Source organism: Coregonus lavaretus (genome assembly GCF_964263955.1).
Source record: "Coregonus lavaretus genome assembly, chromosome: 25".
Classification (NCBI taxonomy): Eukaryota; Metazoa; Chordata; class Actinopteri; order Salmoniformes; family Salmonidae; genus Coregonus; species Coregonus lavaretus.
In genome coordinates, this window is record NC_140012.1 from 35,406,305 (window position 1) to 35,418,975 (window position 12,671).

General features: G+C 44.5%; 1 protein-coding gene across 1 annotated transcript in view; it reads right to left on the reverse strand.

The window, feature by feature from the left end:
* The window catches only part of map3k4 (mitogen-activated protein kinase kinase kinase 4), a 90,296-nt gene that overhangs the window by 1,396 nt on the left and 76,229 nt on the right, over nucleotides 1–12,671 (reverse strand). The window contains exons 18-26 of the mRNA XM_084142334.1: nucleotides 11,352–11,452; nucleotides 10,914–10,997; nucleotides 10,461–10,652; nucleotides 9,985–10,055; nucleotides 9,627–9,743; nucleotides 9,164–9,323; nucleotides 7,347–7,466; nucleotides 2,173–2,279; nucleotides 799–978 (exon numbers count right to left, since the gene is read on the reverse strand). Of these exons, the coding sequence (XP_083998460.1) occupies nucleotides 799–978; nucleotides 2,173–2,279; nucleotides 7,347–7,466; nucleotides 9,164–9,323; nucleotides 9,627–9,743; nucleotides 9,985–10,055; nucleotides 10,461–10,652; nucleotides 10,914–10,997; nucleotides 11,352–11,452 (1,132 nt within the window). The remainder of the gene's footprint in view (nucleotides 1–798; nucleotides 979–2,172; nucleotides 2,280–7,346; nucleotides 7,467–9,163; nucleotides 9,324–9,626; nucleotides 9,744–9,984; nucleotides 10,056–10,460; nucleotides 10,653–10,913; nucleotides 10,998–11,351; nucleotides 11,453–12,671) is intronic.

Here is a 12,671-nt window from a genome sequence, read left to right on the forward strand (position 1 = left end):
AGAGATGAGCTGTACGTTAGTCTTCACATGTTTTTATTTTTTATTTATTTATTTCACCTTTATTTAACCAGGTAAGCCAGTTGAGAACAGGTTCTCATTTACAACTGCGACCTGGCCAAGATAAAGCAAAGTAGTGCAATAAAAACAATGTGATCTCCAAATTCCCGTTTTCACATTAAATCTAGTTAAGACTACCATGTGACTGTCTGCATGCATGCACTCTTTCCTTGCACTGAACTGTATGTGCGTGTGTGTTTATGCATGCTTTGTCAATCTGCTTGTTCCAGAGTGACTGAGGAGTTGAATGTTATGTTTGAGTTAACACATCACCATGCTTCTTAAATAGATTTTGTAGGTAATTATAACCACACAGTTGAAAAAAAGATTACTCTCAAACATGAAAGTACCTAGAGCTGGGACGATAAACCAAAAATTAACACTGACCATACCGATCACTTATCACAGGCATTTTGCTGATATCGTTCATTAGGATAAGTAGCCTATACTAGAGAACAGTGAAGTTTGAAATGTAATAAGCTTGCTAATATGGGTGATTGTTAATGGGCCAATTAATGTCTATAACCGTCAAACTAGTAGTAGTAGTTTAAAGGATAATTTAACAAAAACTGAAATGCACATCAATGTTAAACATTTATTGTTATCGCATCAATTTATCACGATATGGATTGATGTCCATTTGGCCCAGGTCTAATAGTACCTCTACGTCCAACGTCGTGTTGCCGGGAGTTCTATTAATATTTGTTTTGCAATGAAGTAAGCAAAAAAATAGTGTTTGACCTTGACGAAGGGGTGGTCCAGTAGGGTACTGGCGGTCCAGCGTTGTTTGGGCTCGCTCTCCAGACAGTGACCCAGGAAATCCTTCCCCTCTGTGGACAGCTTCTCTGGGATGGGGGGCTTGTGGCCCATACCCACCTTGTACATGATCTGGAAGTTGTGCTCGAACTCGTGCCACGGCCTCTGCATGATGGGAGAAGGCCAGAGAGAAAGAGACATTATCAGTCTCCAGACCTTTCTAAACACAATGTTTTTTTTCAATCTGCTTAACTGCAGGTAAATGCACAGAGAGACAGAGTGAGACAGAGAGAGTTGAGAGAGAGACAGAGAAAGAGGACATGCATCAGTCAAGGCATTTGTTAACAACCTTGAATACCTGTAATACAATGGAATTCTACTACGAAGCATTCACGTAGTAGTAGCAGCAGCGATAGTAGTAGTGATGACAGTAGTAGTGAAAGTAGTAGTAGTGAATGTAGTAGTGCTTGTAGTAGTGGTAGTGATAGTAGTAGTAGTAGTGATAGTAGAAGTAGAAGTGGTGGTGATAGTGGTAGTAGTGATAGTAGTAGTACTGATAGAGATAGTAGTAGTGATAGAGATAGTAGTAGTGGTTGCAGTAGTGGTGATGATAGTAGTAGTAGCAATACATTTACATCATTTAGCAGACGCTCTTATCCAGAGCATTCACCTTATGATAGCCAGTGGGACAACCACTTTACAATATATATTTTTATTTTGGGGGGTGGGGTAGGGTAGAAGGATTACTTTGATCCTATCCCAGGTATTCCTTAAAGAGGTGGGGTTTCAAGTGTCTCCGGAAGGTGGTGAGTGACTCCGCTGTCCTGGCATCGTGAGGGAGCTTGTTCCACCATTGGGGTGCCAGAGCAGCGAACAGTTTTGACTGGGCTGAGCGGGAACTGTGCATCCGCAGAGGTAGGGGGGCCAGCAGGCCAGAGGTGGATGAACGCAATGCCCTCGTTTGGGTGTAGGGACTGATCAGAGCCTGAAGGTAAGGAGGTGCCGTTCCCCTCACAGCTCCGTAGGCAAGCACCATGGTACACCATGGTCTTGTAGCAGATGCGGGCTTCAACTGGAAGCCAGTGGAGTGTGCGGAGGAGCGGGGTGACGTGAGAGAACTTGGGAAGGTTGAACACCAATAGTAGTAGTAGTGATAGAGACAGTAGTAGTGGTAGTAATAATAGTAGTAGTAGTAGTAGTAGTAGTAGTAGTAGTAGTAGTAGTAGTAGTGGTGGTGATAGTAGTAGTATAAATGCTAGCACCAACGGGGAAACAAGATGGATTGTATGATGACCATTGTGGTTAAATGTCAGCTCAAAGTTCCCTTGAGCGTAGAAGAGAGTGTTTGTGCGTTCTTACCTTCCCAGTCACCATCTCTATGAGGACACATCCCAGACTCCAAATGTCGGCTGCTCGTCCGTGACCTTCGCCCTTTGCCCTCGTAATGACCTCAGGTGCCATATATGCTAATGAAGAGAGAGTAGGAAAACAGCAGGTTAACTCAACTAGGTGAGCAATGACCTTTTGAACTTACTAATGCACAGAAAACATTACATTTCTCCATTCTTGTGTAGACATTGACAACTGTATGAATTGAGTGATACAGCAGGGAGATTAAACAGAGATACAACAATGACAAAGGAGCACATCGATGGCCACAGACTCACTATGATAACAAATGATCCAGGCTTTTGTAAACTCACATTATTGCCTCGTGAGTACTTTCACCAGAAAATAAATAGTGACCCCTGCTGGTGCCAATGGGTGTTGACATTTACATTTTAATCATTTAGCCCAGGGGTTCTCAAACCCTTTGGGGCCAGGGACCCATTTTGTCATAGCAAATTCCTCAGGGACCCCCTTATAATCAGAACACAACTTGAGTAAAATAAAAATAGCATACAAGGAGTTTTACTTCGGCAGTGCATGACCGGACAAATCAAGTCTCGGGCATAGGTCTCGGGCTAATTTCCTGTAATTCCACATATTCTGTCACGGGCAGAGATGTTTTGTTGTTGCAGCTTTAAAGCTAGTATCCTGCAATTCTACAAAAAAAAATCCATGAGGCAGAGATCAAACTTTGCAGTTTTAAAGATTAAAGTACAGTGCATTTGTCAATTTGGGGGAACAAGAAGTATTGAGTTGAAAAATTGATGAGTGCTGTGGATACCAACATCCCTGTGAGACTCCCAGTCCAAGGTAAAAAAAATAATAAATAATAATTAAAAAAATATATCCAGATATACACACATAACGCTGCAGCCCGTCTGGTGTTCAACCTTCCCAAGTTCTATCACGTCACCCCGCTCCTCCGCACTCTCCACTGGCTTCCAGTTGAAGCTCACATCTACTACAAAACCATGGTGCTTGCCTACGGAGCTGTGAGGGAAACGGCACCTCCTTACCTTCAGGCTCTGATCAGACCCTACACCCAAACAAGGGCACTACGTTCATCCACCTCTGGCCTGCTAGCCCCACTACCTCTACGGAAGCACAGTTCCCGCTCAGCCCAGTCAAAGCTATTCGCTGCTCTGGCACCCCAATGGTGGAACAAGCTCCCCCACAACGCTAGCGGAGTCACTGACCACCTTCCGGAGACACTTGAAACCCTACCGCTTTAAGGAATACCTGGAATAGTATAATAGTAATCCTTCTACCCCCCCTTTACTACCACTGTCTTTTGTCTAAACTAACACCTGACTTATTTCACCTGCTAGCACTGACTTGTTTGAAGTGTACTTACTGTGATCAAGATGTGGTTGTCCCACTGGCTATCCTAAGTTGAATGCACCAATTTGTAAGTCGCTCTGGATAAGAGTGTCTGCTAAATGACTTAAATGTAATATGTAATATATATATATATATATATATATATATATATATATATATATATATATATATATATATACACACACACACACACAGTGGGGAGAACAAATATTTGATACACTGCCGATTTTGCAGGTTTTCCTATTTTCAAAGCATGTAGAGGTCTGTAATTTTTATCATAGGTACACTTCAACTGTGAGAGACGGAATCTAAAACAAAAATCCAGAAAATCACATTGTATGATTTTTAAGTAATTCATTTGCATTTTATTGCATGACATAAGTATTTGATACATCAGAAAAGCAGAACTTAATATTTGGTACAGAAACCTTTGTTTGCAATTACAGAGATCATACGTTTCCTGTAGGTCTTGACCAGGTTTGCACACACTGCAGCAGGGATTTTGGCCCACTCATCCATACCTTCTCCAGATCCTTCAGGTTTCGGGGCTGTCGCTTGGCAATACGGACTTTCAGCTCCCTCCAAAGATGTTCTATTGGGTTCAGGTCTGGAGACTGGCTAGGCCACTCCAGGACCTTGAGATGCTTCTCACGGAGCCACTCCTTAGTTGCCCTGGCTGTGTGTTCCGGGTCGTTGTCATGCTGGAAGACCCAGCCACGACCCATCTTCAATGCTCTTACTGAGGCAAGGAGGTTGTTGGCCAAGATCTCGCGATACATGGCCCCATCCATCCTCCCCTCAATACGGTGCAGTCGTCCTGTCCCCTTTGCAGAAAAGCATCCCCAAAGAATGATGTTTCCACCTCCATGCTTCACGGTTGGGATGGTGTTCTTGGGGTTGTACTCATCCTTCTTCTTCCTCCAAACACGGCGAGTGAAGTTTAGACCAAAAAGCTATATTTTTGTCTCATCAGACCACATGACCTTCTCCCATTCCTCCTCTGGATCATCCAGATGGTCATTGGCAAACTTCAGACGGGCCTGGACATGCGCTGGCTTGAGCAGGGGGACCTTGTGTGCGCTGCAGGATCTTAATCCATAACGGCGTAGTGTGTTACTAATGGTTTTCTTTGAGACTGTGGTCCCAGCTCTCTTCAGGTCATTGACCAGGTCCTGCCGTGTAGTTCTGGGCTGATCCCTCACCTTCCTCATGATCATTGATGCCCCACGAGGTGAGATCTTGCATGGAGCCCCAGACTGAGGGTGATTGACCGTCATCTTGAACTTCTTCCATTTTCTAATAATTGCGCCAACAGTTGTTGCCTTCTCACCAAGCTGCTTGCCTATTGTCCTGTAGCCCTTCCCAGCCTTGTGCAGGTCTACAATTTTATCCCTGATGTCCTTACACAGCTCTCTGGTCTTGGCCATTGTGAAGAGGTTGGAGTCTGTTTGATTGAGTGTGTGGACAGGTGTCTTTTATACAGGTAACGAGTTCAAACAGGTGCAGTTAATACAGGTAATGAGTGGAGAACAGGAGGGCTTCTTAAAGAAAAACTAACAGGTCTGTGAAAGCCGGAATTCTTACTGGTTGGTAGGTGATCAAATACTTATGTCATGCAATAAAATGCAAATTAATTACTTAAAAATCATACAATGTGATTTTCTGGCAAAAAAAAATTCCGTCTCTCACAGTTGAAGTGTACCTATTATAAAAATTACAGACCTCTACATGCTTTTTAAGTAGGAAGACCTGCAAAATCGGCAGTGTATCAAATACTTGTTCTCCCCACTGTATATACATATACACACACACACACACACACACACACATACATACATACATACATACATACATACATACATACATACATATATATATACAGTACCAGTCAAAAGTTTGGACACCTACTCAGTCAAGGTAGCTTAGTGGTTAAGAGCATTGTGCCAGTAACTGAAAGGTCGCTGGTTCTAATCCCCAAGCCGATTAGGTGAAAATTCTGTCGATGTGCCCTTGAGCAAGGCACTTAACCCTAATTGCTCCTGTAAGTCGCTCTGGATAAGAGCGTCTGCTAAATGACTAAAATGTATAAATGTAAGGGTTTTTCTTTATTTGTGCTATTTTCTACATTGTAGAATAATAGTGAAGACATCAAAACTATGAAATAAAACATATGGAATCATATAGCTGCCTTGATGACAGCTTTGCACACTCTTGGCATTCTCTCAACCAGCTTAATGAGGTAGTCACCTGGAATGCATTTCAATTAACAGGTGTGCCTTCTTAAAAGTTAATTTGTGGAATTTCTTTCCTTCTTAATGCGTTTGAGCCAATCAGTTGTGTTGTGACAAGGTAGGGGGGTATACAGAAGATAGCCCTATTTGGTAAAAGACCAAGTCCATATTATGGCAAGAACAGCTCAAATAAGCAAAGAGAAACAACAGTCCATCGTTACTTTAAGACATGTCTTTGTGAGATGCGGTGTGGGTGAACGGATGATCTCCGCATGTGTATTTCCCACCGTAAAGCATGGAGGTGGTGGTGTTATGGTGTGGGGGTGCTTTGCTGGTGACACTGTCTGTGATTTATTTAGAATTCAAGGCACACTTAACCAGCATGGCTACCACAGCATTCTACAGCGATACGCCATCCCATCTGGTTTGGGCTTAGTGGGACTATCATTTGTTTTTCAACAGGACAATGACCCAACACAACTTTAGGCTGTGTAAGGGCTATTTTACCAAGAAGGAGAGTGATGGAGTGCTGCATCAGATGACCTGGCCTCCACAATCCCCCGACCTCAACCCAATTGAGATGGTTTGGGATGAGTCGGACCACAGAGTGAAGGAAAATCAGCCAACAAGTACTCAGCATATGTGGGAACTCCACTCCTTCAAGACTGTTGGAAAAACATTCCAGGTGAAGCTGGTTAAGAGAATGCCAAGAGTGTGCAAAGCTGTCATCAAGGCAAAGGGTGGCTATTTGAAGAATCTCAAATATAAAATATATTTTAATTTGTTTCACAATTTGTTGTTTACTACATGGTTCCATGTGTTATTTCATAGTTTTTGATGTCTTCACTATTATTCTACAATGTAGAAAATAGTAAAAATAAAGAAAAACCCTTAAATGAGTAGGTGTGTCCAAACTTTTAACTAGTAGTGTGTATAAATATATTTGGAGATCTGGCCTTGAGAACCCGATTTAGCAGACGCTCTTATCCAGAGCGACTTACAGTTAGTTAATCTTTAAGGTATCTAGGTGAGAACAAGCACATTATCACGGTCAGTGATATCCGGGATCCTCGGGACGTTCCTACCCCCCTAAACACCATCTTTACGCTATTACTAAACATTTTAAATGACAACTTCAAAAATGGGGTAGGGAGGTCCCAAGGACCCAGGATAGCACGGACCATATCATTTATCACAGTCATAGTAAGTCAAACCTTTTCCTCAATAAAGCTGCTGTCAGCAAAGTGCAGGTGTTAGTGCAAGGAAGGCAAGGGTGTTAAACTGGGTGGTTTGAGCACTGAATGTTGATTGGCTGACAGCCGTGTATACCACGGGTATGACAAAACATTTATTTTTACTGCTCTAACTGCATTGGTAACCAGTTTATAATAGCAATAAAGCACGTTGCGTTGTGCATAAGAACAGCCCTTAGCCGTGGTATATTGGCTATATACCATACCCCCTTGGGACTTACTGCTTAAAGATACTTTTTTGAAGATGTAGGTTGTCAGACGTTTTTGGAAGATGGACATTTAAAACTGAAGTACTATTGGATTTATGTGGCTCCCTCACCTGCCGTTCCCATGGTGCTGTTAACCTCTCCGGGCATGGTCTGGGCATTGTTCAGCTTCACAGAGCAGCCAAAGTCCCCCAGCTTGATCAGGCCGGACGACGTCAGGAAGATGTTGGCTCCTATGGTAGAGAGGGGGAACGGTGACAAAGAGGCCAAGAGTGATTTTTATTGATTTAACCAGAGAATCACATTGAGATTAGGATAACAAGGGCAGGAGGAGTGAGAGAAGCATGGAGAGGGAGAGTGGATTCATAGAGGCAGTAAGAACAATTACTTCTGCTGCGTCAATGACACTGGAGCCACAGGAAGGTTTGATGACAAAATCTCAGAATGATGATAGCTTTTCTTTACGGCATAAACCCCCAGCCAAATTCACTAAAGCTAAAACGCATTAAATGATTAATAAGGTGCCTGCATAACCCTGACATTGAATTGAGAGACCGTAGCGTTCACATCTGTAGCCATGAAATGCTTTGAAAGGGTGGTCATGGCTCACATCAACACCATCATCCCAGACACCCTGGACCCACTCCAATTCGCATACCGCCCCAACAGATCCACAGATGACGCAATCTCTATTGCACTCCACACTTCCTTTTCCCACTTGGACAAAAGGAACACCTACATGCGAATGCTGTTCATTGACTACAGCTCGGCGTCAACACCATAGTGCCCTCCAAGCTCATTACTAAGCTAAGGACCCTGGAACTGAACACATCCCTCTGCAACTGGATCCTGGACTTCCTGACGGGACGCCCCCAGGTAGTGAGGGTAGGCAACAACACATCCGCCACGCTGACCCGCAACACGGGGCCCCCCTCTGGGGTGCATGCCTAGTCCCCTCCTGTACTCCCGGTTCACCCACGACTGCGTGGCCGCGCACGACTCCAACACCATCATTAACTTAGTCGACGACATGGCGGTGGTTGGCCTGATCACCGATGATGATGAGACAGTCTATAGTGAGGTCGTCAGTGACCTGGCAGTGTGGTGCCAGGACAAATCCTCTCCCTCAACATCAGCAAGACAAATGAGCGGATTGTGGACTACAGGAAACGGAGGGCCGAGCACGCCACCATCCACATCGACGGGCTGTAGTGGAGCGGGTCGAGAGCTTCAAGTTCCTTGGTGTGCACATCCTTAAGGGTCTATCATGGTCCAAACACACCAACACAGTTGTGAAGAGGGTACGATAACGCCTCATCCCCCTCAGGAGGCTGAGAAGATTTGACATGGGCCCAAAAAGCTGGATCATCGCTTGGTATGGCAACTGCTTGGCATCTGACTGCAAGGCACTACTGAGGGTAGTGCATATGGCCCAGTACATCACTGGGGCAGAGCTCCCTGCCATCCAGGACCTCTATACTAGGCAGTGTCAGAGAAAGACCCTACACATTTTCAGACTCCAGCCACCCAAGTCATAGACTGTTCTCTCTGCTACCGCACAGCAAGCGGTACCGGAGCGCCAAGTCTGGAACCATCAGGACCATGAACAGCTTCTACCCCCAAGCCATAAGACTGCTAAACAGTTAGTTAAATAGTTAACCAAATAGGTACCCAGATCTTCTGCCTTGACCCTTTCTGCACTAACTTTGACTCATCACATACGCTGCTGCTACTGTTTATTACTGCTACTATTATTTCTCTATTTTCTTCATCTCTGCATTGTTGGGGAGGTACCGTAAGTAAGCACTTCACTGTTAGTCTACACCTGTTGTTTTGCGAAGCATGTGACGTAAAAAATTAGATTTGACTAGACCAACAGTAGGCTAAAGAGAAAGAGAGACGTCTCTCCCAGAACGAGGTGCTAACTGACCCTTGATGTCTCGGTGCACGATGCCATGTTCGTGGAGCACGTTGATGGCCGTGGTGATCTGTTTGCTGTACAGCCTGATGACGTGCTCCTGTAGGCCCAGCCTGGACACCTCCTCCAGGGTCCCCTCATCACAGTACTCCATGAAGATATACATCTCCTCCTGGTGGGGGGAGGGAGGGAGGGGGAGCGACACAATCAGACAAATACTATTTATGTAGCATGTAGACAGTTGATGCAATACATCCAATCCGATGATATAGCCCATTCATACATAGTTTCATCTCATTCATACACAGACTTGAATTGAAATTGACCCAAACTTCTAAACCTTCCCAAAGTTCCCAGGCTTTTCAGAAATTCCGGTTGGAGGATTCCCTCTTAATTCTGGGAACCTCCAACTAGAATTTCTGAAAAGACAGGGGAAGTTTCTAGAACTTTGTAACCCATATACGCATGCTCTTACCCGATGCAGCTCAACACCAAAGTAGCGGACCAGGTTGGGGTGTTTGATGCCCTCAAAGATCTTCAACTCATCTGCTGTCTCCTTTATCGTCTTATGGTCGTTCGGCTGGAACCGGATCTGATCGGGAAAATAAACATTTTTTTTAAAGTACGGGAAAGTGTATGGAGACTGTTGATAGGCTTTGCTATAGTATGAATGGATGCTAATAGGCGGCGGAGTAAAATAAACATTACCTTCAATTCAGGGCTTTCTCCTTTAATAATGAATAAAGGGAAGCGCGCACACACGTTATATGCTGCTCACGTGCTATATTCTTGCACCAACATTTATAACACTATAAATGGTCATGGCCACCTACCTCCTTCATAGCCATGAGTTCGCCAGTGTCCACGTTGATGCAGGTGTACACCTTGCCATACTGACCCTCGCCTGTATAGGGAGACACGTCACAGATGATGAAACGCCATGGGCATGACATAAATGAGGGCCTACTCCAGGGAAAATCTGAAATGGCAACATATTCTCTTTATTGCGCACAACTGTTGGCCAGGGCCTCATAGGGCATATAGAGGATAGGGTTTCATTTGGGGGAGACACAGGTTCAGTTGAGGCTCTGGCCAAAAGTAGTGCACTAAAAAGGGAGCAGGGCGCCAATGGAGGTGCGTACAGTACAAAAGTAGTGCACTATAAAGGGAGCAGGGCGCCAATGGAGGTGCGTACAGTACAAAAGTAGTGCACTATAAAGGGAGCAGGGCGCCAATGGAGGTGCGTACAGTACAAAAGTAGTGCACTATAAAGGGAGCAGGGCGCCAATGGCGTGTGTACAGTACATACCTATCTTGTTGCCCCTCTGCCACTTGAAGGTGACCTTGCGGAGGCCGACGTGCATGATGTTGTCGTAGGACTTGGGGGTGTGGCACACCTGGCCAATGATGTTCCTCTGCTTCATGACCGCGTAGCGTTTGTCCTCGAAGGACCGTATGGAGCGACGTACAGCTTCCATGGGGCTCTGCCTGGCTGCCGTGTCTGAGGGAGGGAGGGATATAGAAGACAGTGTTCGGAATGGAATGGAGAGACATAGTAAATGTTGGGAATGGGAATGCATAGAACAGACCAACTCTACACTATTCTGTAGCAGTTTGGAGGTTAAGTGCCTTGCTCAAGGGCACAACGGTAAGAGATGGCACCTAGGACTTGGTATCAGCAACTCTACCATCGCTAGCACTCATGCTGACAGACCTGGGGTTTGAACTTGCAGCCCCCATCTACCCCCCTCATCATTCTCACCTTTTGATTGGCTGATGAAGGTGCGGAGCTCCCAGCTTCTTCTGGCTGTGCTACTGGGGTCTCCTCCCTTAGGATAGGAGGGTTCTGATGTGTGTGAGTGAGAGCGCGAGAGAGAAGAGATAACACAGACAGGCAGTAAGATGGGAGCTATGTCAAGTTAGAAAAACATACACAGGTGAATTGCCTACTCCTACTTTCCAATCGAGATCCATTTTATTTAATCCTTGTTCAGTCGAAAAGACTGAATTATGGTATTTGGTATTTTATTAGGATCCCCATTAGCTGTTGCGAAAGCAGCCGCTACTCTTCCTGGGGTCGACACAAAACATTAAACATGACATAATACAGAATATTAATAGACAAGGACAGCTCAAGGACAGAACTACATCAATTATGCAGAATGCAGTTACATTAAGACCATCTTAAACAACTCAATACCTTCCCTCTCCTCAGTGGGACTGGAGTGTCGGCTCAGAGACTTGAACTGCAGCTCGGCTGCTACAGACGACAGCCTGTCGTTCTCGTGGAGGTTGGCCCCTCTGCACAGGGAGAGGCAGGCACAGTACAATTTAGCTAGGGTTGTGGGTTCGATTCCCACGGGGGACCAGTATGAAGATGTATGCACTCACTAACTGTAAGTCGCTCTGGATAAGAGCATCTGCTAAATGACTAAAATGTAAAATGTAAATATACCCAAGTTGTCAGTCATCAGTTAGCCAGCTAACTTTGATAAGCAACCAGAATTAACTATTGATTTTCTGGTTCATAAAAAAAAAGCAAAGCTTAAATGAGTTTTCGTTTGCTGAACCAATTAGACCATGCCCATTTCAAGCTTATCATACTAAAACAGTAAAAGTTTAGGCAAGTTATCCCCCTAACTCCTTGATCCTACTTCGTAGTATACCCCTCAGGTCCCAGACTAGGCTGGTTCCAGATCTGTTAGTGCCACCTCCTATGGTTATTGTGATGCCATGACAGTGGCGAGACAGCGCAACCAGATCTGGAACCAGTGGTCAACCAATATCAGTCCCAAAAAGGTATTCTTAATGAAGATTGTCCTCTCTCGCTTTCAGCGGGAGGTTTGTGATTATTGAGATGGCGGAACATGACATACATACAGCTAATAATAATGTCCGTAATGGAGCAAATGGAATGGCAAACACCTGGAAACCATGTGTTTGATTTATTTGATACCATTCCACAGATTCCACTCCAGTCATTACCACGAGGAAGTTCTCCAATTAAGGTGCCACCAACCTCTTGTGCTCTACATCCAAACCTCTCAACCACACCCCCCATAGAAATAGAACAACTCTAGATTATATTTCTATGTCCACCCCCATCAAAGCTGACATTCATACTAAAGGTTTAAAAGGTCAAACACAGACAGGTTAGAAGTCAGATTGAACGCATGCTTTCATTCCAAAAGGACAGAAAACAAACAAGCCAAATATTAAGAAGAGAGAGCCATCAGATGATTAGAATCAAAGAAAGGCCAAACTACTAATATGGATTAATAGCAGAGTAACTCTCACACTGCAGGTTGATGTTTATTGTCATGAGTCTCATCCTAGAGGCAGAACTGAGCGATTTCCCCTTAGGCCAGCTGCAAAGTCAAAATGGGCTACATTGTAAAAATTCATGAAAACAAAAATTAGCTGTGTCTTAATTTAAGGTTAGGGTTAGGCATTCAGGTTAGCAGTGTGGTTAAGAGTAGGGTTAAGGTCGGGTTTAAAATCAGATTTTATGACTGTGGCT